At 49.3% G+C, this 22171-nt stretch overlaps 1 protein-coding gene across 3 annotated transcripts in view; it reads left to right on the top strand.

Annotated features, from left to right (window-relative positions):
• The window catches only part of CRTAC1 (cartilage acidic protein 1), a 151897-nt gene that overhangs the window by 78138 nt on the left and 51588 nt on the right, over positions 1-22171 (top strand). For all 3 annotated transcript variants that reach the window (XM_086379485.1, XM_086379483.1, XM_086379482.1), the window contains exon 3: positions 16884-17080. In XM_086379485.1, coding sequence (XP_086235611.1) covers positions 16884-17080 — 197 coding nt within the window. The remainder of the gene's footprint in view (positions 1-16883; positions 17081-22171) is intronic.

The following is a 22171-nucleotide window of genomic DNA, read 5'->3' as shown; positions in this document are numbered from 1 at the left end:
CTGGGCCAGACACTGTTCCACTAAAGGATCGCTGTTGAGTGCCAGCCTCTTTGCCCACATTTATTGATGCTCCGAGTCAAGAAAGACCCCCACCTGGGGTCCCATCACACACTGGCCCTTTTCCACTTGTTGTACATTGAATTTCAAAAGAGGCTGGCTGGTTTTCTCTTATCTGTAAAAGAGAGTGTTATGGTTTGTGTCTCTCTCTTTCTGAAGGAACTGAAATGCAGACATCAAAAGGGAAAGAAGAAAGCTCACGCCATCCCCAAGGGCTGAGTGCTGGCAGATGCCTAGCCTTGATCTGACCTCTCCTGACCTGTGTTGGGGAAGCCACGTCGGCAGAGCTACAGAGTGCTGGACCCTACTGACCCTGAGAAGGGGTGGTGGACGCAAGAAGGAGAGGGGAGGATTTATAGGAAAAGGCTAATGAAATGAATCACCAGTTTCCTATCTCGGCTCAAGCAGCTGAGCCCTGGGCTGGTCTCTGCTTGGTAGCCCCAAAGAATGAATGGTCCCTGAAAGGAGGAGTCTATTCTGCTCCAGGAGAAAAGCTAGGAAGGATGAGGACCACAGGTCTGTTATCCTTCACCCTCAGGGAAGACACGTATCCACCAGTGTGGATGAGAGACTCAAATGCATTGTAAACTAGTCAGTAATAGAATCCTTCTAGTTATTTATGCCATAGCTTGCTCTCCACCTGCTCGGCTGTTAGAAGCCCCTACACGGCAGAGATCTCATCCATCCAAATCCTTTCATACTGGACTCAGAACACCTCCCATCAACTGGTCCTTCCTGGATCATGAAAAGATCAGAAGGACTAGGGGTGGTCTCACAGTTTGCTGAACAGGAAAGCCATCAGGGAGTTTGTTTCAAATGCTGATCCCTAGGCTTAGGAATTTGCATTTTTAACGAGCTCTCCAGGTGTCTCTGATGTATTTACATTTGGTCTACAGGCTACTCTTTGAGAAATACGAATTCAGACCAGCTAGCTCTTCTCAGACTTTAATGTGCAAGTGAATCACCTTGGCATCTTATTAAAAGGCAGATTCTGAGGCCCGAGATTTCACATTTTTAACACTCTCACATGTTGCCGGTGCCACCTATCCCCACCCCCACTTAGAGTAGCAGGGCTCTAAGTACCTGCAAGCTCCCCCCAACCCCCTGCAATGGGAAGGTACCAGCTCCAGCATGGTCTTTAATCTAGATGGATGGTTCAAACATAAAAAGCCTGTGTTACCTAATACCTTAGGTAATAGTCATGTACATTTCATTAGTAATTAATATAACTGTTTATTTTGAGTTGCCAGTCAGGTAGGTAGTTTTTGTACTGCAAGCACTTTAAAGAATAAATATCTAGGTACATTTGAATGCTTTCTCACCAATACTTAACACACAACATTTTCTGTCCCTAAAACTTTAAAGCACATTTGCTCCAGCAGCCAGATTCTGATTAGTGTTAATGCATTGCTCAGGGAATTCAAGTCAGCTTGGCAACAAAGACCCCTCTGAATGAACGCCTTTCATAGTTGGCAGCTTTATATTTTTTTTTAAAGCAAGCATCTCTTCTAGGACTATTTCCTTCAAATCAAAACGAAGAGTTTAATTCATCAGTTAACACTCCATAGCAACTGGCAGGCTTTTGCTGCTTCCTCCAACCATTATTTCTCAAGATACAACCAGGCATGCCCCCATTAGCTGCAGAGAGAGGGGAAACTGGCAGGAACTTGATTTTCCTGCTGGGCGGGGATAGCCAGGTGTGTAGGGAGTGGAGGCCAGCAAGCGGAAGGACACAGCCACAGGAACCAGTGAGAGCACGGGGAGGTCCCGGAGGGCAGAGGGGTCCCAGAGGGCAGAGGGGGAACAATAGGTCCCCTGTATCCTGGCCAGCGCAGGTGGGGGCTCCACAGTGACTTGTACTCACAATTCCAAGCAGACAGTTGTCATGGGGGGAAGCTCATCACCACGAAAAGGGGCCTGCACCCAGCTAGAGTCTGGACTGCGATTCTGGTTGGACAGAGCCCTGGACTAGAAGAACAGGCCTTTTCTAAGCTGAAGGTGGCCATTTCTGTTCCCCCTTGAGCTCCAACCACCAGGAGCCCACTGGTCCTTGTCTTCACATGACAGCCCTGCCTCTCACCAGCCAAGACCCATCTGTCCTCTGCCCTCACCAGGGTCTGTGACCTGTGTCTCATTGCTTGTCCAACCCGGGCATCAGGCCAGGCTGACTGAGAGCAGCCGCCTGCCTAGCTCATGTCCAGTCCAGTGCCCAGCTCCAGACTTCTTCCCTGCTGGAGAAAACCATAGCTGTCTCTGACCAGGCCCTCAGAAAATTCCTCCTGTCTCTATTTCACGAGGCGTTCCTGCAGCTCAATGGGCGTATCATTCAGCTCTTGTCGAAGAGAGTAGAAGAGTGAGGGCTCCCCGGGGGCTCAGGAAGCTGCCTCTGCTGAAGACAACAGTCATGTATCGTATGCACGTGTGGGTGTGTGCATGTGTGTGTGTGTACGTGCACATGCAAAACCCACAGCTGTATCGTGGCTTACACATGTCCTCTCCTCTGACCTCGAGGTAGAGCAAATATTAATAGCCCCACTTTATAGATGAGGAAACTGAATCCTCGAGAATGCATGTAAGCAGGTTCCTTTATCGAACACGGTGATGGTGGCTAGAAGAATAAAATACAGTCTGGGACTCCTTGGAGCTCACAGTCGTCTGTGCTCAAGGCTACACGGGTTATAATCATAATAACTCATTCTTTCAGAAATATTTATCAAGTTCGCATCATGTGTCGGGCACTGAGTGTAGATGGAGAAGACAGACTTTCTAACTAGTGTTTGTTGAGCATTTGATCTGCGCGCAGCACTGCGCTGACAACTTTACAGGCTTTATCTTCATCCTCAGCACCACCCATGGCAGAGGAGCCCGTATCAGGAAGCTGAGGCCTGGACCGACTGAGTGACTGGCTCGAAGTCACCCATACAACTGGAGAGTTGTGAGCAAGGACCTGACCTTGGGCAGTCTGGCTTGTGGTCCACACTCCTCACCAAGGAGCTGTGCTGCCTCTCAGCCTTTCTGTTCTCACTTCAGGTCCCTTGTGGTTTCTGCTGCCCCGTGTTGCCCCCACAGAACCCTCCTCACTCCCAAGAGAAGATGTTCCCACTGCCTTTTCCCAGCCACTGCAGACAGAGGCAGGCAGTTCCGATTCTGGATCCCAAACCTGAAATGCCTGTTCTCCTTGTCCCAAGCGTGAGCCAGCCCCGCCCGCCCTCCACCTCTGCCTGTGCCTCTCCCTAGGCTGCCTGTCAGCCCCCTGCCCAGTGTCCCTGCTCTGCTTGCTTCACTGCCAGTGTTGTGTCTGTGTCTTCTTTGCAACCTCAGAGACAAATCCTGTCCTGCCCCTGCCCTCTGCCTCTCACCACCCCTCACGTTGTCCAACTTCACCCTCTGAGGCGTTGCACCCTGCCTGCCCCATTTACTGTGGAAAATGGCAGTGTAGTGGCTCCTCAGCTAAGGACCTCACCTTTTATTTTTCCATGAGCAGATCAAGGTCTCTGGGCATCAGCTCTGTAGTCTTCCACCCATCCTATCTTCTTACCCTTCTACATTTCCTCTGTCTTTTCTGAATTCCAAACCCAGCCTACCTGCTGGTGCTTAGACTCTCCCTCTCAACCTTCCATGCTTCTTGCTCATGTCCCTCTAAACCCACTGCCCTCTTGCATCTTTTCTTCTTGCCCACAAACATGCATAGGTCTCAGAGCTGGGTGATCCCATCCCATCACTCCTCTCTCTGTGTTCTGGCCGGTATCCCAGGCCTCCCTGAGCCTTTCCACCCTCAGTGAGTCATGTGCGTGGCTACTCCTCCTCTCTCCTGTGCCCTGGATCTAGCTCCTCTCTCTTCTGTAATGAACGGCTTCCTTGACAGTTACCAGGAGCTTCCAAACTGCCCAATCCGCTCTCCACTCCAGCCCTTGGCCTTTTGGACCTCTCGGGAGCACTTAGTACTGTTGGCCATGCCTCACGTTTTAACCCTTGCTTTCCCCATTTCTGTGCCTTCTTGACCATGCTGTGCCTTCTTGACCATGCTCTGTCTTAGGAGTCATTTGCGGGCAAGGAACAGGAAGAAGTTTTTGGAATAATCCAGGCGAATTTCCATTTTCTGCACTGTTGTTACAGTTCTCTCCCCTGACCCATCCTTCACTCGCACGGCCACCAGACAACACTCTGCAAATCGGCACTCTGATGTAATGGTACCCCTTGTTCAGAATTCTTCAGTGGCTCCCCATTTCCTGCCAGATGAAACCTAAACTCTTGGTTTACATGTCACATCTTCCACTGTCTTCACTGCCAGATACTCTCCAGCTTGCTTCTGCTCTTTTCCATGATTGTCCAATACACACCTCTGTGTTATTCAGTTAGTCTACTTTCTATTCCCTAACCATGTTTTTCTCTTCTCTGATCTGCTTCATAATTCACACTATTTCTTTTGTAAATGCCTGAATCGTATGGGGCTCCCCTGGTAGCTCACGGGTAAAGAATCTGCCTGTCAATGCGAGAGACACAGGAAATGCAGGTTCAATCCCGGGGTCAGAAAGATCCCCTGGGCATGGCAACTCACTCCAGCATTCTTGCCTGAGGAGTCCCATGGATAGGGGAGCCTGGTGGGCTATAGTCCATAGGGTCGCAAAGAGTTGGGCATGACTGAAGTGACTGAGCACACAAATCCTGTATCTTCTATTAAAATTCTATATATCCTTCCAGTTCTAGATCAAATGAACCTTCTTTATGAAGACTATCCCAGTGGAAGTGACCTGTCTTCCTCTGAAAGCTTGGGCTTGAGATGACTCCTTATTTGGCATATTAAGTTGGAGGCTGTCTGAGCAGAGAATTCCTCATGTGCCATGCAATATGCCCAGTCTGAAAATAGGATCCCAGAAGGGGAAATGAACTCATTGAGAATGATTGGTTTATCTTTTTTTTTTTTTAACTCTTCGAGAAGAGTGAAGCATCTGTGAGCAACTTGCCCCACCATTCTGCCCCTGAACTGACCCATCTTAATCAAACAAGAGACAAAGACCAATAGCTTTTGAGCTAAATCTTCTAGTTATAGCAGGAAGGAGAGAAAGTTTGAGCAGACATTTAAAGTATTTGTAACCCAGCAGTTAAACATGATCTGTCTTAGTCCACAAGTTAATCACACAGTGGGGCCAGGGCTCCCCTTGTGTCCCTCCATGCCCCATGCTGGGCTGGCACTGCCAACTCTCAATGCCCTCCCACCTCCCACCGCCAGCATGCTGCCTGGAACAGAGGCCTGAGGAGGAAGCCAAGAACTGGACCCGTTTCTAGAACCTAGTGAGTCAATTGTTCCACTTTCTGTTTACCTCTTTCTGGGGCTCCTGAAGGGGAGTGGGGGGACCTTGAGATGTATCTGGGACTCAGTGGTGCCAGGGAACTGCTGCCTTCCATCAGTAGGCCTGGCAAGTCTGTCTCCAGAAGTACAGGCCCAGATGAGTCACCGTCTCTATAGAGACACGTAGCTCATCCTTCCTGGCCCTTCCCTTCCTGTAGGGACATGGCTCCTGAGCTGCTGCTTTCATGAGCACTGATCCCAGCTGAGGGCTGTCAACTGCAGGCTCCAGATCCTGGCTCAGAATGGACGTGTGACACAGCCTGGGCTAATCAGGATGCTTCCCTGGGGTCTTTCACATCCGAGCTGAGGAAAATAAGCCTCTACTCTATGCTGAAGGTGTCAGTCTGAGCATATACACAGGTCAGGCCTTGCAAGGAAAGATGGTGTGAGGGGATGAAGCTGACAGCAAACAGGGGAGAGGGCAGGGTAGAAGAAGTCCTGACACCCTCCTGGTCAGAACCCTGGTTCTAAGCACCCCAAGGCCTCGCTGTGCCATTGCTCTTGGCAGGTTGGACACCTGAGCCAATCCTTTTTCAGTTAGTTCAGGTGGAGTGTTTGCTACTTGCAAAAGAATCCTGATTAACCTAGCCTCCATCTATCACTTGAATCCCTCCTTTGATAATTCATAGAATTCCTGCCTCCCCATCTTCCTCTTTTCTTGAGAAATAAACCCGCCTCGAGGGATGGAGTCATAATCTTCACCATCACCACCGTCGTCATCATCATCACAGCAGCAGCAGCAGCAGCAGCATCAACACCATGACCTGTCTCTTCCCAGCATCAACCTAGGTATGGAGGGCATGGAGCTGCAAACAGTAGTCTTTGCCTTCTGGATGCCTCCATGCTCATCAAAATATAAGAAATTCCAAGGGCACAGAGCACATGCTGAGCACAGATCTTTTTTAGAACAAGGCATAAATCAATCAGTCTGCGTGGAGCTTTCACAGAACAGAGACACTCATCACTGCAGATTATTCTGACCTTTCAGTGCCAAACATCCCTTTCTGGAAAAACCAACCACCCCTTAGGACAAAAGGTTTTTATCCTCATCTTAAAGTTTCCCTCTTATTCTTTGCCCTGTATTTGTGGGGTCTTCTCTACCCTGGTTAGCTCCTAGTTCAGGATCAAATTTGTTTGTTTATTTCTGGAATGCCCTTTCCAGACTCATTCAATTTACCCCCATATAAAATCCCCAGCTCCAGATTTCTCATCATGGCTCAAAACCTCCCGTTAACAAAGTCTTCATTCCTTTAAACTGATACCTGGCCTCTGGATATGTCCTCTTCTGGGATACAATCTGTGAATCTCCTGTTGGAATGCCTTCCCAGATGTTTTCTGGTCCTATTTAACTTCAATGGGTTTCAAAGAATTAAGCTTGTAAAAAGGAAAAAAGTGCACTATACCCAATTCCAAAGAAATGATCCATGTTCAGGGTTGTGCTTTCCAAATGGGAAACAGATGTAGCTAGAAACGAAAGAAGAATTCAGAGGAGGAAAAAAATAGGGGTTTCTGGACTCCTTGTATTTCTCTTTACGCCTCCACCCTCAGGCTCTGCAGAGACCCTCAGATATTCTAAGTATCAACTCAACAGATCCAGGCCTCCCTTAGAAAGACCTGCCTACTGTGAATTCAAATGGCTATCTTAGAGAATTCTACTGATTAATAAGTAATGTTTATTCCTACTTTGCAAGGGAAATTCCTCTTCCCCTTAGGTCTGAAATGATTGGGCATTGTTATCTACTTTCTTGTCCGAAAATGTAGTTAAAAACAAGTTATCCTTTCTCACAATGCTGTGGGTGGGGAATTAGGGCAAGTTCAGCTGGGGCGGGGCGGGGGGCGGTTGGGCAGGGGCGTGAGGGGCGGCTCTTCTGCTCCATGTGACATCAGCTGGTATCACCTGCTCAGCTGCAGTCAACTGTCGGTGGCGCCAGGCTGGGCTGGAAGGCCCACAGAGTCTTTGCTCGTTTAGCTGGTGCCTCATGCTCTTCCACGTGGCCTCTTGCTGGGGCTAGATTGCCCTTCCCCAGAGCATGGAGGTCTCGAGGAAGTCAGACGTCTCAACTGGTGACTGGCTTCTCCCAGAGACAAAGTGGAAGCTGGTGGGCCTCTTTAAACCTAGACCCAGAACTTGCCCACATTCTGCCAATTGAGTCAGATCACAAAGCCTGAGTCAGGGGAGGCAAAACAGATTCCACCTCCTGATGGGTGGATTAACATGTGCATACAAAGAAGAAAGAAAATGATGACAGCCATCTCTGGAGATCAGCTGCCACATCTCTTTAACCACTTCACTCACTCAGAGGTCACATGCTTATTTCTCAACCTTAGATAAACCCCATGTATAGAATACTCTTCTGTCTCTTTTCCCCTACAGATTGTTTTGCCTCACAATCTCCATTCTAAAACCTAGTATCTTCCTTCCATTCAGCTTACTCTCTCCCTGAATACTTGTTTCAGAAAACTATATTCCCAAGCACACAGCTCAAATTAATTTTTATTAAAGCTTATTTTAATTTTATGTTCTGTTATGATAATGATCACTAGAACTTGTAATATACTCATATTATAAGTTGACAGCCCTTTAAAATCTCTTCTGCAAAGTGCCAGATGGCAAATATTCTTTACTTTGGGGCCATATAGTCTGTTACAACTACTCAGCTCTGTCATATAGGAAAATCAGCCATGGAAAACTTGTACATGAATGAGCAGGCTTCTGATCCAGTAAAACTTTATTTACAAATATAGGCAGCCGGCCAGACTCGGCACAAAGGCTTGGTTTTGTTGACACCTGCTTTAGAATAAGGGATCCATTTGTCTTTCAGTATATTTCGTCCAATGATTAGCTGTTTGACTTTCAGAAAGTCTAAAATTCACTTTCTTCCTCTATGAAATAAGGATATTGAAGTAACCTTCAAGAAGCAACAGTTAAAACCAGATATGGAACAACTGACTGTATCAAAATTGGGAAAGGAGTATGACAAGGCTATACATTGTCACTCTGCTTATTTAACTTCTATGCAGAGTACATCATGCAAAATGCTGGGCTGGATGAATCCCAAGCTGGAATCAAGATTGCCAGGAGAAATATCAACAACCTCAGATATGCAGATGATACCCTTCTAATGGCAGAAAGTTAAGAGGAACTAAAGAGCCTCTTGATGAGGGTGAAAGAGGAGAATGAAAAATCTGGCTTAAAGCTCAACATTCAAAACTAAGATCATGGCATCCAGACCCATCAGTTTATAGCAAATTGAAGGGGAAACCATGGACGCAGTGACAGATTTTCTTTTCTTGGGCTTCAAAATCACTGCAGATGGTGACTGCAGCCATGAAATTAAAGGACATTTGCTCCTCAGAAGGAAAGCTATGACAAACCTAGACAGAGTATTAAAAATCAGAGACATCATTTTGCTGACAAAACTATGGTTTTTCCAGTGGTCGTGTACAGATGTGAGAGTTGGACCACAAAGAAGGCTGAGCACCAAAGAATTGATGCTTTCAAATTGTGGTGTTGGAGAAGACTCTTGGGAGTCCTTTGGACTGCAAGGAGACCGAACCAGTCAATCCTAAAGGAAATCAATCCTGAAAATTCACTGGAAGGGCTGAAGCTGAAGCTCCAATACTTTGGCCACCTGATGCGAAGAGCTGACTCACTGGAAAAGACCCTGATGCTGGAAAAGATAGAAGGCAAGAGGAGAAGGAGATGGCAGAGATTGAGATGATTAGATAGCATCATCTATCTATAGATAGAGGAGCCTGGTGTGCTGCAGTCCACAGGGTACCAAAGAGTCAGACACGATTTAGTGACTGAACAACACTGAAGTAATCAACATTACTCTGAAATGTTGTTCTGAAAACACCACACATCTTTAAATAACCTTTGAAGGAAATTCCCAGAAAGGCCACAAGATGAGTTGTTTCCCTGTGACAATGTCTCAGAGCCCTGCTGATATTTCCACAACTTTGCATCTTTCCAGGGGTCTCTGTCTCCGTATGTCTGCGTACCCTCCCTTCTGTGGGTCTCTCTTTAAGAGCGAGTCTCTTTAGCTGTGTTTACAGTGTTTTTCTCTCTGTTCTCAGGGTTTTACTGCCCTTCAATTTCAATTTTGTATATTCTTGTGTATCTCTCTTGCATTCAGATTTTTCTCTACATCTATCTCATTTCTCTGCATCTCTTCCTGATTATGATGTTGGATAGCTCTATATTTTTTCATTATTTCCTTTTTAATGAAAAAAGTTCCCCTATTCTTAATTTTCAAAATAGTACATTTTTCAAATTTTAGAAAATTTTCTATTTACATACAATGAAATACGTGAAAACTATTTAGCATATCCAGTGTATAGCAGGTATCCAGTGTATAGCAGGTACCCAATAAGCATTACATCCTTTTATCTGGCTTCCCCTTTATGTAGCTGCCTAAGTTTATTTTTTTTTTTTTCATATGGGTCAACAATTTTCAACAGGAAAAAAGGTTGGTCCTCTGTCTTTATCTAGAAGACCTTGCTACTCTCTCAACCTTACCCAGGACACCCGCTCTTGACCTACTCCATGTCATTACCATGCTTGTACATATTTTGGGAACTAATGAAGGTAGAAGGTTGAAGTCCAGGCAATAGACTGGAGGCTCAGTTGGCTTTCCTCAGCCACCCAGTGTTGATCTGGTACTCCCACAGGCTCCTTCTCTTTCATTCGCACTATTAGTATTTTCTGAGCACTCGTTATGCCCTAGGTGATGGGGAGACCGAAGTGAACACAACTCACAGTTTCTTCCCTCCTAAAGCTCATGGTTCACAGGGAGAACTGGATGATAAGTAAGTAATCAAACCAGAGTAGGGCAGAGGATGCAGCGACTGGAATATAGATGAGGGGAGGGTCTCTTGGAGACGCCTTTCAAGGTGTGACCTAAAAAATGAGAAGCCAGCCCAGGAGGGAGAAGGAGGGAGAATGTTCTGGTCAGAGGGCTGAGACCGTGTCTGCTGGGCCGTTAGGAACTGAAAGGAAGCTGCTGTGTCTGGAGGAGGTCAGCGAGGCACGTGGCAGACCGAGTCGGCTCCCAGGCCAGGCATGATAAAGGGTCTGGGTTTCATTCCAACATAGTGGGAAACCAGCATAGAGTTTTAGGCTGGAGAATGGCTCATCTGATTTATGTGTTAAAACGATGACTCTGGCTAGGGTGTGGGGGAATTCGATTGGTGGGGGAAGTGGGGAAGCAGAGAAAGGAGGCTCTCCAGAGATGGTGGCCATGGAGGCAGAAAGAAGAGAAAGGATTTGAAATATTTTAAGAGGCAGAAATGACGGGATTGACTGATGAATCCGATGTGGAGACAAGAGGGTGGGAGAACCAAGACTGACACCAGCCTTCTGGCTTTGGTACTTGGAGGCCCACTGCAGGGAGGAGGGGGAAGGAGCGATCAATAGTTCCATTTTGGACGAGTTCCGTCGGAGATGACTGTGATGCGTGCAGGGGAAGATGTCAGGTAGGCAGTCGGATATGTGAGTCTGAGCTTGGACTAGGGGTTTGGGTTGGAGATATAAATTTGGGAGTTGTCAGTCATGGGAATGGATATTAAGCCCTGGGAAAAGGGGACAGAGAGAAGAGAAAGGAGCCCTGGACCAGACCTGGGAACTCCAACATTAAGAGGCCGAAAAAGGAGGAAACACCTATAAAGAGGAAAAAGGGAGAAACCAGAGAGAAAGAAGGAAAGCCGGAGGAGGATGGCATCCTTGGAGCCAAGAGAGCAGAGTATTTTTAAAAGGCAAGTGGCCGAGAGCGCAGGCCACTGTGCCAGGTACTGTTGAGAGTCCCCAGGAGAAGGGAGTGAAAATGCATCCTGTCTGTGGCCTCGTGAAAGCCGCAAATGGCCATAACAAGTTGAGATATAAATTTGACTGGAGTTAGATGAGTTGTATAAACATGACTGGAGTTGAGGTGGAAGGTGGATGGCGAGTGTGCTAAGTTGCTTCAATTGTGTCCAGCTCTGTGTGACCCTATGGACTGTAGCCCACCAAGGGTCCTCTGTCGATGGGATTTTCTAGGCAAGAATACTGGAGTTGGTTGCCATGCCCTCCTCCAGGGGATCTTCCCTACACAGGGATCGAAGCCCTGTCTCAGACATCTCCTGCACTGGCAGGTGGATTCTTTGCCACCAGCACCACCTGGGCAGCCCAGAATGTGGATTGGGGTGAGGCAAATGGGTGGCAAGAAAGTGGAGACCACTTGTGAAGACAACTATTTGAGTTGAGTGACAAAGGGGAATAAAGAAATGTGAGAGATCACGGGTGGGATGTTTGGGGAGGAGAAACATTATTGTGTGTTTGGAAACTCAAAGTGATCACTCTGGAGGGTGAGAGATGGTGCCTTGGCTTTGTTTTTTAATAACGATGAGAACTTACAATTATGTAACTCTTCACAGTTTACCAAGTGTTATCACACACACTGGCTTATCTTCACAGACTTGTAGATGAGGAAGCTGAAGCTTAGGGGAACAGAGTGACAAGCACAAGGTCTGAGCCAGGAAGTGGCAGGCCCAGGACCCCACGCCCAGGCTGCTTTTCTTGGCCTGACCCCCAGGCCCCTCCCTGTCCACGGCAGCGGACTGGCACGAAACTTGGCCAGCACACACGCAAGAATGGGTCGTGCCCCACTGATGTCTCGCAAGCAGATTTTTAAATTTCCACCAAGCCAATCACTTGTACCTGCTGGCCTAGCCTTTGATATTATAAAGTCACAGCTGCTTTTCAAGAACAGGGGACCCTGTCCCACTTCCTAAGCCTGTTCAATTGAGCTTCAAAGCCTCCTGAATTTCTAGAAGTGCCCAACAAGCTCAGGCAGGTGTTAGAGGAAACGTGAAACCCCATGTACCTCACATCCATCTCCCCACCCCTGTTGTGGGAACTGACACCCCAGAGGGACCGTGACTAACCTCTCACACCCCAGTCTCCAGATCTGTAAAATCCTAGGACTGTCATGAGGATGATATGAGGTAGGGGTTATAGAGTATTTGGAAGGATGCTCGGCACACGGTGACTACTCTAAGAGTGCCAGTCATGATGCTTTTCCTGTATTCGCTCACTCATTCACTCAGACACTTGCTGGGCACCTTCTCTCTGCCAAGCATGGCTCTAGGCGCAGCAAATGCAGAGATACACACACATTCTTCCTGGGCTCAAGAAGCATATGTTTTAATGAGGGGAGGCAATGTTGGAACACCAACAATTCTGCCTCGAGGGAATAAGTGAGGTGCAAAATGCTGTGGGTGTCCAAACAAGAGAAGATCATATCTAGGCCAGGCAGCTGGGGCAGGCTTCCTGGGAGGAGGGGAGGGCAGGGAGAACAACCCCCACCTGAAAGGCCGGGTGGTGAGGAACCAACTGGAGCATGAGCTCCATGGAGCAGAGCTGGAGGGGATGCGGCTGGCTGTCCTGGGGGTAGATTTTGAGAGGCTCTGGTGTCGGGGCAGCAGAGCCAGCCAAGGGAAGCCCTGGTGGAAGGAAGGAGTGGCAACTCCGTGCCCACCCGCAGCCTTCTCCCTGGGTTGCTGGGACGCCCTGTGTAGGAGCCATTGGTTTGGCTTTGTGTCTGTAGCCCCTAGGTGTAGTGGTGGACACAGAGGCCAAAGTGTCAGGTTTCATCCCAGGCTGCCGTGTAGGTTTGGGGAAGACGCTATGGCACCCTGAGCCAGCCTGGCACCTCCACCCCTCTACCCCTTAGAGAGTACTGGGACTAGCACCTCAAAGTGGTTCAAAGGAGAGATGATCCAGGGTCATCTGCTACCCCAGGGTCACCACCATGGGCGCTTGTGTGACCACCCACCACCCCACATTCAGGGTGAAAGGACTGGCCTCCAATAGGTGTGGAAGCCATGACCTCTCCCTCACTGGGAAGTGGCTCCTGGGGGTGGTAGAGACCTTCCAGGAGACCCAAGGGACAGGGGGTGCGAAGGAGGGGTGTCAGGGCTGGACTTTCTTTGGTAGCTCCTCAACCATAGCCTAGAGGGTGGGGCCCAGCCCACTCTGTCCCCTGAGGTGAGTTAGACTCAAGGCACTATTTTAAGAGCAACAGACCAAGAAGGGCTCTCACACAGGTTTTAGTCCAGTGCCTTTTAAATGCTGGCTCTGGAATCCCTTGTTTAAACTGCATTTTATGGAATGTGATGCATAAAATAAAATGCATGCATGTGTGTTTAGTGACTCAGTCGTGTTCAACTGTTTGTGACCCCATGGACTGGGATGTTTTCCGAGCAAAAATACTGAGGTGGGTTGCCATTTCCTCCTCCAGGGGATCCTCCCGACCCAGGGATTGAACTCGTGTCTCCTGCATCTCCTGCTGCATGGCAGGCAGATTCTTTACCGCTGAGCTATCGGGGAAGCCCCCAAAGTAAAATGCATCCGCATAGAAATGGCTCTGGATGAAACCTAGCAAAGAGGGCCCGAGGCCCACCCCCACGTGTGTCCACACATTTTGTGACCCTGTGATTTAGTCCAACTCTCGTTTTGCAGAAGAGAAACTCTCAACCTAGAGAGGTGAACTGACCAGCCTAAGGTCCCTAAACTACCTCTGAAAGAGTCAGGACCTGCAGAGAAGCAAATGAAATCAAGGATGAGAAAGTGTTTTATAAACTGTAAAGTGTAGGGTTATTATCTCCACTTTATGGCAAGTTCTTGGGCATTTTCCCGTGTCGCTACTTTGGGAGAGGTCACCAGAAAAAAAAAAAAAAAGGACAGAGAGTGTTGGCATCACAGGCAGTGTGGAAAAAGCACAGGATTGGACCTGAAGACAGTTATTTTAGAAGCCTTATGCTGCTACGTACAAGCTATGCAGCCTTGGACAGCTTACTTTGCCTCTCTGACCCTCCATTTCCTTTTCTAGTAAAACGCCTTCTTTACTATCTTTCTGGATTACCGGGGTTCAGGTGAAGCCATGCCTGGGAAAGTGCTTGTAGCCAGGCCTAGACAGAACTATACTGTCTCTTGAGGAGCAATAATGGTAGTAAATGGAAGACTTGAAGGCTTTGAGGACCAGCATTTAGTGCCTGGAAGGCACCTGCTGCCCCTGAGGGCTTGAGCCAGCTGCTGGCAGGGCGGGAACTCAAGTGTTCCGTCTCTGCTGCCTAGACACGTCCCATAGGTCATACAACACCCCGACATGCAGCCCTCAGACACTCTTTGTCAAGGCGTCGAAGGCACGACCTTCCATCACCGGGTGCTGACTCAGCCCCCAGTGAGCTCAGCTCCCCTTTCGCACGCTGTGGATGCCAGAAGGCGCCTGGCCAGTCACTCAGCACCCCTAAACTTCACTGGCTATGTGTCTTGGTGACGAAGGAGAGGGCCAAATTGGATGTGTTTCAGGAAAGCAAGAAGTGATTTCTCTCAAAGACCTTGGAGAGTTCTTTCCTCCCTCCCCGCAGTGAGCTCCGCAGGGGACGTCCAGCAGCTGGCAGCCAAACTCTGCTCAGGATGCACACGCTTGGGCTAAAACAAAGGCAGGAGCCCAGGGAATAATGGATGGGGGTTGGCGAGCCTGGCAGGTGTTCCAGGAGGAGGGAGGAGTCCTGAGACATTCCTGGTGGTGCTGCATGGGGGTGACCTTGGGCACACCACTTTCTCCAGGTGGAAAGGCGACGGGAAGAAATCAGCCATGGGACACCTAAGCCCTTCTGACTCAGCTATTGGGCTCTGAGGATCCACTCAGTCAATAAAGATTTACTGAGCACCTACTGTGTACCAGGCACAGTCCTAGGCCTTGGGAATGAAGGAGACAAAAAGTTCTGCCTTCATGGAGCTGATATTCTAGGAGGAACAGAGAAAAGATAAAGAGGAAAATAGAAAATGATCAGCTAGTGGTAAAAGCCATGGGGAGGAGAAGGGGGGTGAGAGGTAAGGGATCCTGGGTGATGGTGATTGCAAGTTTCAGAAATGTGGGAAGGAAGGCCTCATCAAGAAGGGACAACTAGTGAAAGTCTGAAGGATGTGAAGGAGGGAGACAGCCATGTGGATCTCAAGGAAAAGTGTCCTGGGCAGAGGGAACAGCAAGTGCGAAGTCCTTGAGGCAGGAGCGTACAGCAGGGAGGCCAGTGTGGCTACAGGAGAGGCAGACAAGAGAGAGATGAGAACTGAGGAGCAATTTAATCTTTTGCTTTGTTCCTCAGGAAAAAAAAGATCCACCTGATGACTTTAGATGCATTCATAATGCTACTATTTAAGAGATTCATTCCAAACCTCAAGGACAAAGCCTTCTGCATTTCTAGGGCTCATTTACCACAGGGCCCTTGGGACAGCAGAGAGAGCCTGGGTTCAAGTCCCAGTACCTGACACTAGCTATGTTACCTTGGGAAGGGCCTTCAACCTCTCTGAGCCTCAGTTACACTGCTAAAGTTCATCAGTTGCCTCATCTGCAAAATAGGTTAATAATGCAGCCACCCATGCAGCCACCCATGCAGCCACCCATGCTACCTCTGGAGAAGGCAATGGCAATCACTCCAGTACTCTTGCCTGGAAAATCCCATGGATGGAGGAGCCTGATAGGCTGCAGTCCATGGCGTTGCTGAGAGTCAGACTTGACTGAGCGACTTCACTTTCACTTTTCACTTTCATGCATTGGAGAAGGAAATGGCAACCCACTCCAGCGTTCTTGCCTGGAGAATCCCAGGGACAGGGGAGCCTGGTGGGCTGCCGTCTATCGGGTCGCACAGGGTCGGACACAACTGAAGCGACTTAGCAGCAGCAGCAGCATGCCTACCTCACTTGACTATTGTTAAACTTAAAGTGAAAGTAAAGGTCTCTCAGTCGGGTCTGACTCTTTGTGACCCCGTGGACTATACAGTCCATGGAATTCTCCAGGCCAGAATGCTGGAGTGGGTAGCCTTTCCTTCTCCAAGAGATCTTCCCAACCCAGGGATCGAACCCAGGTCTCAAGCACTGCAGGCAAATTCTTTACCAGCTGAGCCACGAGGGAAGCCCAAGAATACAGGAGTGGGTAGCCTATCCCTTCTCTAGGGGATCTTCCTGACCCAGGGATCGAACCAGGATCTCCTGCACTGCAGGCAGATTCTTTACCAACTGAGCTATGAGGGAAGCCCATTTGTTGTTAAATTTAATGAGATCATTAATATGAAAGTGACTTTTACGTTGAAATGGGTAAGATAATGTCACGTTGCTTTTTGTTTTCTTCAGCAAAGCCTCTGTTAAGGGTTCATCACTGGCTGCCCACTCCCTTCCACCACCCTGCTCCCTATATTGCATCCCACGTGGGCCCTGTTGACTCTCACTTTGCTTAAGTCCACCTCTGATTCAGGAACGCTCATCAGATGCCTGGAGACCCCAAGACAAGGCTGCCAAAAGTTCCCGGGAATGTTCTGGGACTGATGTGTCCCCACCCTGGCCTGTCCAGGAGGGCTCTGAGCCCACTGCTCTGGTCGGGTGGAACCAGGTGGGCCCAGCCACTCCTCCCCAGCATTCCCCTCCGCCTTCTTGCAGGTACAACGGCCCCAACCTGGTTCTGAAGTACGACCGGGCCCAGAAGCGGCTGGTGAACATCGCGGTGGACGAGCGCAGCTCCCCGTACTACGCGCTGCGTGACCGGCAGGGCAACGCCATCGGGGTCACAGCCTGTGACATCGACGGGGACGGCCGTGAGGAGATCTACTTCCTCAACACCAACAATGCCTTCTCAGGTAAGGGCTGCGGGCCTTGGGCCTTCCCTGCTCCCACCTTCCTCCTCCCATCACCAGGTTACAGTCACCGGCTTCCCCAGGCCCAGGCCCTGCCACCTCCAGGACCTCGGTTTGTCCCAGCAATGACCCAACAGAGACACCCCCAGGAGGCCCTTTCTTCTCTTATGCATGAAGCTTTTTCTCACCTCCCAGCCCCTGGGCCTGGCGATAGATGCCTTGAGCAGAAGACCAGTCCCTCTCCCTCAGAATTTATGTCCTATTCACCCTCCAGTCTCAGCAGACTGCCCCCCCCACCATCCTCCTAAGTAACCCGTCCTCCCTTCTCCCCCAGCTCCTGTGCGACTCAGTCATTCAGGACTTCTCACACCATCACCCGCAGATGAACCCCACCCCCTGGCATAGACCTCCATGGTACTTTCAGGGGGCCTTTCCAAAATGCTCTGAAATCCTTCAGGGGTCCCCACAGTGTTCAGATGAGCTCATTCTTTCACCCCACATCCCTTCCAAGCACCTGCTCCCTGCCAGACAGGAGGCCCTCGGGGCTGGGGACACAACTTGGAGGAAGACAGACCTGGGGCCTGTCCTAGCCCAGAGCACCATCCCATGTCACTTGGGCTCTTGTGTAAATGTCAGAAGGCCTGGCTGGGGCCCGAGAGCCTGCCTTGCTAACAAACTCTCAGGCGATACTGCTGCTGCTGGTCTAAGACGTCCTACATCCCAAGGAATGGCTGAGGGAAATTGATGCTCAGAAGGCTACATAATAGTAACAATGATGATAACTAATATTTTAGTAGCACCTACTGGGCACCAGGGTGGGGGTCTAAGTGCTTCGTCTTGTTCAGTTCCTCAGTCATGTCTAACTCTTTGAAACCCCATGGACTGCAGCACACCAGGCTTCCATGTCCTTCACTATCTCCCAGAATCATCTCATTTAAGTCTCACAACAGCTCAAGTATGTAGGTCCTGGTATAGCCCAGTTTATAGTTGAGGAAACTGAGGCACAAAGAGGTCACGTGACTTGCCCAAGGCACACAACTTGTACACCCCAGGATTCAAACCCAAGTGTTTGACTCCAGATCCATCCTTTTAATTAGCACACTCTATGGCCTTACTCAATCTGAGGCCCTCGGGACCTAGTAGAGAGCCAGGCTCACAGTTGGTGTTCAGTATTCCATGAGTTGGGAGGCTGTATTCTTGGGGCTGCAGATAGAAGTCTGCTCCCATGGGGCCATACATCTGCAGGGAAGTCCCAGGCCACAGCTTCCTCCTGAAGGATGCAGGGTCTCATGTCCCTGTGGGGCCAGGTTGGACATGCCCTGGACTCTTCCAGATGGTGGCAGCCTCTTGGGTTGGTCTGGACCACGCTGTGCTGTTCAGACTTGTGCATTCACTGTCCTGCACCCTCCCAGCCTCCTGGAGTCAGGTGGTCACCTGACTTTGGGGACCACCCTCCCTGCTTACACACACACACACACGCACACACACAGTGGCTTTACCCTGGCCTATACTGTTGCCCCTCCTGGTGTCTGAGCCCAAGCCAGGATCCAGCCCCAGACTGCCCTTGCTGTTGAGCCCTGCCAGTTGCCTGAATGGGAGGGGATGGGGTTGGGGCCAGCGCCAGAGGGAGGGGCAGGGGCAGGCAGAGCTGACTGGCTGACAGCCAGCCTTGTGCAGCCAAGAAACAATGAGCCACAGCCCCGAGTGGTGTTTTATGGGTTTTCATCTCATCTTGCCACCAAGTGAGGCCTGAGAGATAGTAATTATCCCTACACAAATATCAAGGCATGATTACCCAGCTGGATTTACTGCCCTCTCTCCAACCAAGCCAAGATTGGATTAGGACACAATTAATTGATGGGCTGATCAACTCTTTAATGTGGGGCAAGGTCAGGAGGGGAGCAGCGGCAAGGGATGCTGTGGAAGGGGTGAGTCCCCGGCTGGAGGGAAGCCGAAGTGGGGAGGACTGTGGAAGAGGGTGTTTAACACTGGCTCAGCGGGCGCGATGCCAGAGGAAGGGGACAGACTCTTCCCAGTCACTGAACACAGAGCACCTGCGCTGGGACCTGTCAGGTGTCTCTGAAGCGGCAGCCCTCCCATGCTCTTCGAGCATTTCGTAGTGAAACCAAGAGCCACGGTGCTCAGCCCAGGCTGCACGTGAGACGTCCCTGAGGAGCTTTAACACTCCCAGTTCCCAGGGAGCATCCTGGTCAGTCCAATTGGAAAATCGGAAAGCTCTCCGGGTGATTCCCCCGTGCAGTCAAGGTTGACAGCAATACCCTAGGGTCATGTTGGTTCCATGCTCAGCCTAATCATCAGCCCATTCCCTCACTCACATATTCATTCACTGGATACGTACTTACTGAGCACCCACCATATGCCAAGCACTGTTCTAGGCACTGATGATGCCCCAGTGAATGAACTGACAAAAATCCTTCCCTCTCTCTGCAGTGCAACCTTTTATTTCTCTAGAAACCTGATCCCCCTCTCCTGGCCCTGTGGACTCTTAAGTTCCTCGAGGGCAAAGTCCCTGTGTTTGTCATTTTGTGCCCCATTCTGGTCCAGCCAGAACTTGAACATCCTAAGAGTATAATTAAAACTTAATAAATAAATCCAGGAAGCAGAAAAAAGGCACACACCATTAGGCCTATGAGAAGGTTCTCCAACAGAGGAAATATGAGGAGAGGCAAACATATGGAGCCCCCAGAAGGTTCACCTGGGAGAGGTTGGAGCTTGTCCCCCAGAGCTGGGGTGAGGATGACAGGGCCCTGCAGCCTTAGTCCCAGGCATGTACCTCCCAGTGGCCTTCTCTGGGTTTGAGTTAATTTTTCAGTTGAGTGATTCAGTTGATTCATCGACAGTGGGCGGGTTGTGGAGCCAGAACCTTTGTGCCAGGTCAGCACTTCCCTGGGTCCAGCTGGCATGAGGCTCAGCCAAGCCACTGCCACCCTGCCCACCATGAGGAACTTGAGATCCTCTCCAGGAGCCCCAGCCAGCCCACACCTGCCCATGGCTTATGACTGGGGCTCCCCTGGCCTGTGCCCAAGCATTGGAGGGACCTGGGGAACGGGGGCCCCTCCCTCTCCCTCAGCCAGCCTTAGGGAGTCAGCACTGGAGTCCCTGGAAGAGGGCTGGGACCCTGCATCCTGGCAGTGTCCTGTAGGAGTCAGCCTGTACAAACCTGGGATCTACCCCTCACTTCTGGGTCAGCTTGAGCACCCAGGGTGCTCGACACTTCTCTGTCTCAACCCCTCACCTGTAGAACAAGCAAAATTGTATCAACTTCATGAGTTTAACTCCTTCCATAGACTGTATCCAAAGTCTTACCATCACCCACCACACCCCTCCAGATGTGAGTCCCTTGCCTTTCTGACTCCTTCTCCTCCCCTCTTCCTCTTGCTCGCCTCATTCCCACCTGAGGCCTTTGCACTTGCCGTTCCCTCCACCTGAAATGCTTTTCCCACCATTGTTCTCAGGACTCAGTCCTTCCCTTCTTTCAGGCCTCTTCTTAGATGTGTCTTCCCTGTCATTCCCTATGCTCTTAACTTGCTTTATTTCTCTTTGGAGCACTTCCTACTGTCTGAGAGGAGGTTATATATTTGTTGTTCATCTTTCTACTCTTCTGCTAAACGCCATGGGGACAGAGACTTTGTCTTGTTTTCTGCTGTATCTCCATGACCAAAGAAATACTTATGCCACTTAGTAAACATTAATACATATATCTGACTGAACAGCTGAACTAGTGAATGAAAGTCACTTATTATGGTGTCTAGGATTTAATCCATGCTCTCTAAGCAACTGCTGTTATAATTCTGTGGGCTGAAGAAAGGCAGAGACTTTAAAAATGTCCTGGACAAAGGCACCATGGGCCTCCCTCCCAGCTGCTTGAAGGAAGAGACTCTAGGAGCAGAAAGAAGAAAGGATCATCATGTAAATAAGACACCACACAAATGAGGGTGTCAAGTGCGTGCAGCTCAAGGGTTAATAATTGGAAAGTAGGTAAGAGGGAGGGAGCAGAGGAGGACTGACCACAATCCCAAGAGGCCTGAGCAAGGAAAGCAGCCGATGGCTTAACTGACCTGGAAAAGTACTACCGTTTCAGGCAACACTTAAGCCAGTGTTTCAGGCAACACCATTCTGGAAAAATCAGGTAGGAGCCTATGCAGGACAAAGGGGGATAAGAGCCTGCTCCAGCACCCCATCCACAATCCAGGAACCCAGGACCCCCTGCAGCTCCTGTTCAGAGCCCATCCCTCCAGGGTCCTGCACTAACTACCCACGCTGTTGTTCAGCTTGGCCCTGAGCTCTCCTCCCCATGTGACCTGCCTGGGGTTACAGCAGTGTGGTAGTAGATGGGCCAGTGTGGACTGTGAGCCCCACAATTTCATTCATTCATTCATTTCAGCAGAATGGTCACTGCCCATCTGCCGTCTTCGGTCTACATACACCTCCCTCCTCTTCTACCCAAATAGTACTACTCACAGTACTGCCCCTTACTTTTTATTTAAGAACTGATTTTGGACATTATGTCACAGCCACACACAGACAGCTTTCTAATTCTTTTTATGGCTGTATAGTACTCTATTATATAGATTTGCCATTCCCTGAATTGGCCCTCTATTGAGGAATATTTAAATTGCTTGCAAACCACCGAATGAATAAGCTTGTACTGCATGCCATTCTCCACAGCTGCAGGTATGTCTGTAAGGTAAGTTCATAGAAATGCAATTGCTGCATCGAAGGAGTATACAGGGGCAGTTTTGATAGGCACAGCCAAATTGTCCTTTAAAGGGACAGTCCTAATCACACTCCCATCAGCCCGCATGCCAGTGAGCATCTCCCATACCAATACTCTCACCACCTCATGTCATCATTTTAAAAAATACTTGCTAATCTGATGGGAGGAAAACTGGCATCTATATTCAGTTTTAATTTTCATTTTTCTTAAAATGAGTGAGGCTGAACATATTTTTATATATTTGGGTCTCTTGTCTGCTCAGAGGCTTTGCCCATTTTTTTCTATTGATTATCGGCCTTCTTCATATTGATTTGTAACACCTCCTTATAAATTAGGAAAACCAAGCCTCTGTCTGT

The sequence above is a fragment of the Bos grunniens genome, chromosome 26 (assembly GCF_055505025.1).
Source record: "Bos grunniens cultivar Pamir isolate PY7600 chromosome 26, Bosgru_T2T1.0, whole genome shotgun sequence".
Taxonomy (NCBI): Eukaryota; Metazoa; Chordata; class Mammalia; order Artiodactyla; family Bovidae; genus Bos; species Bos grunniens.
This window is presented reverse-complemented; position numbering and strand designations above follow the sequence as displayed.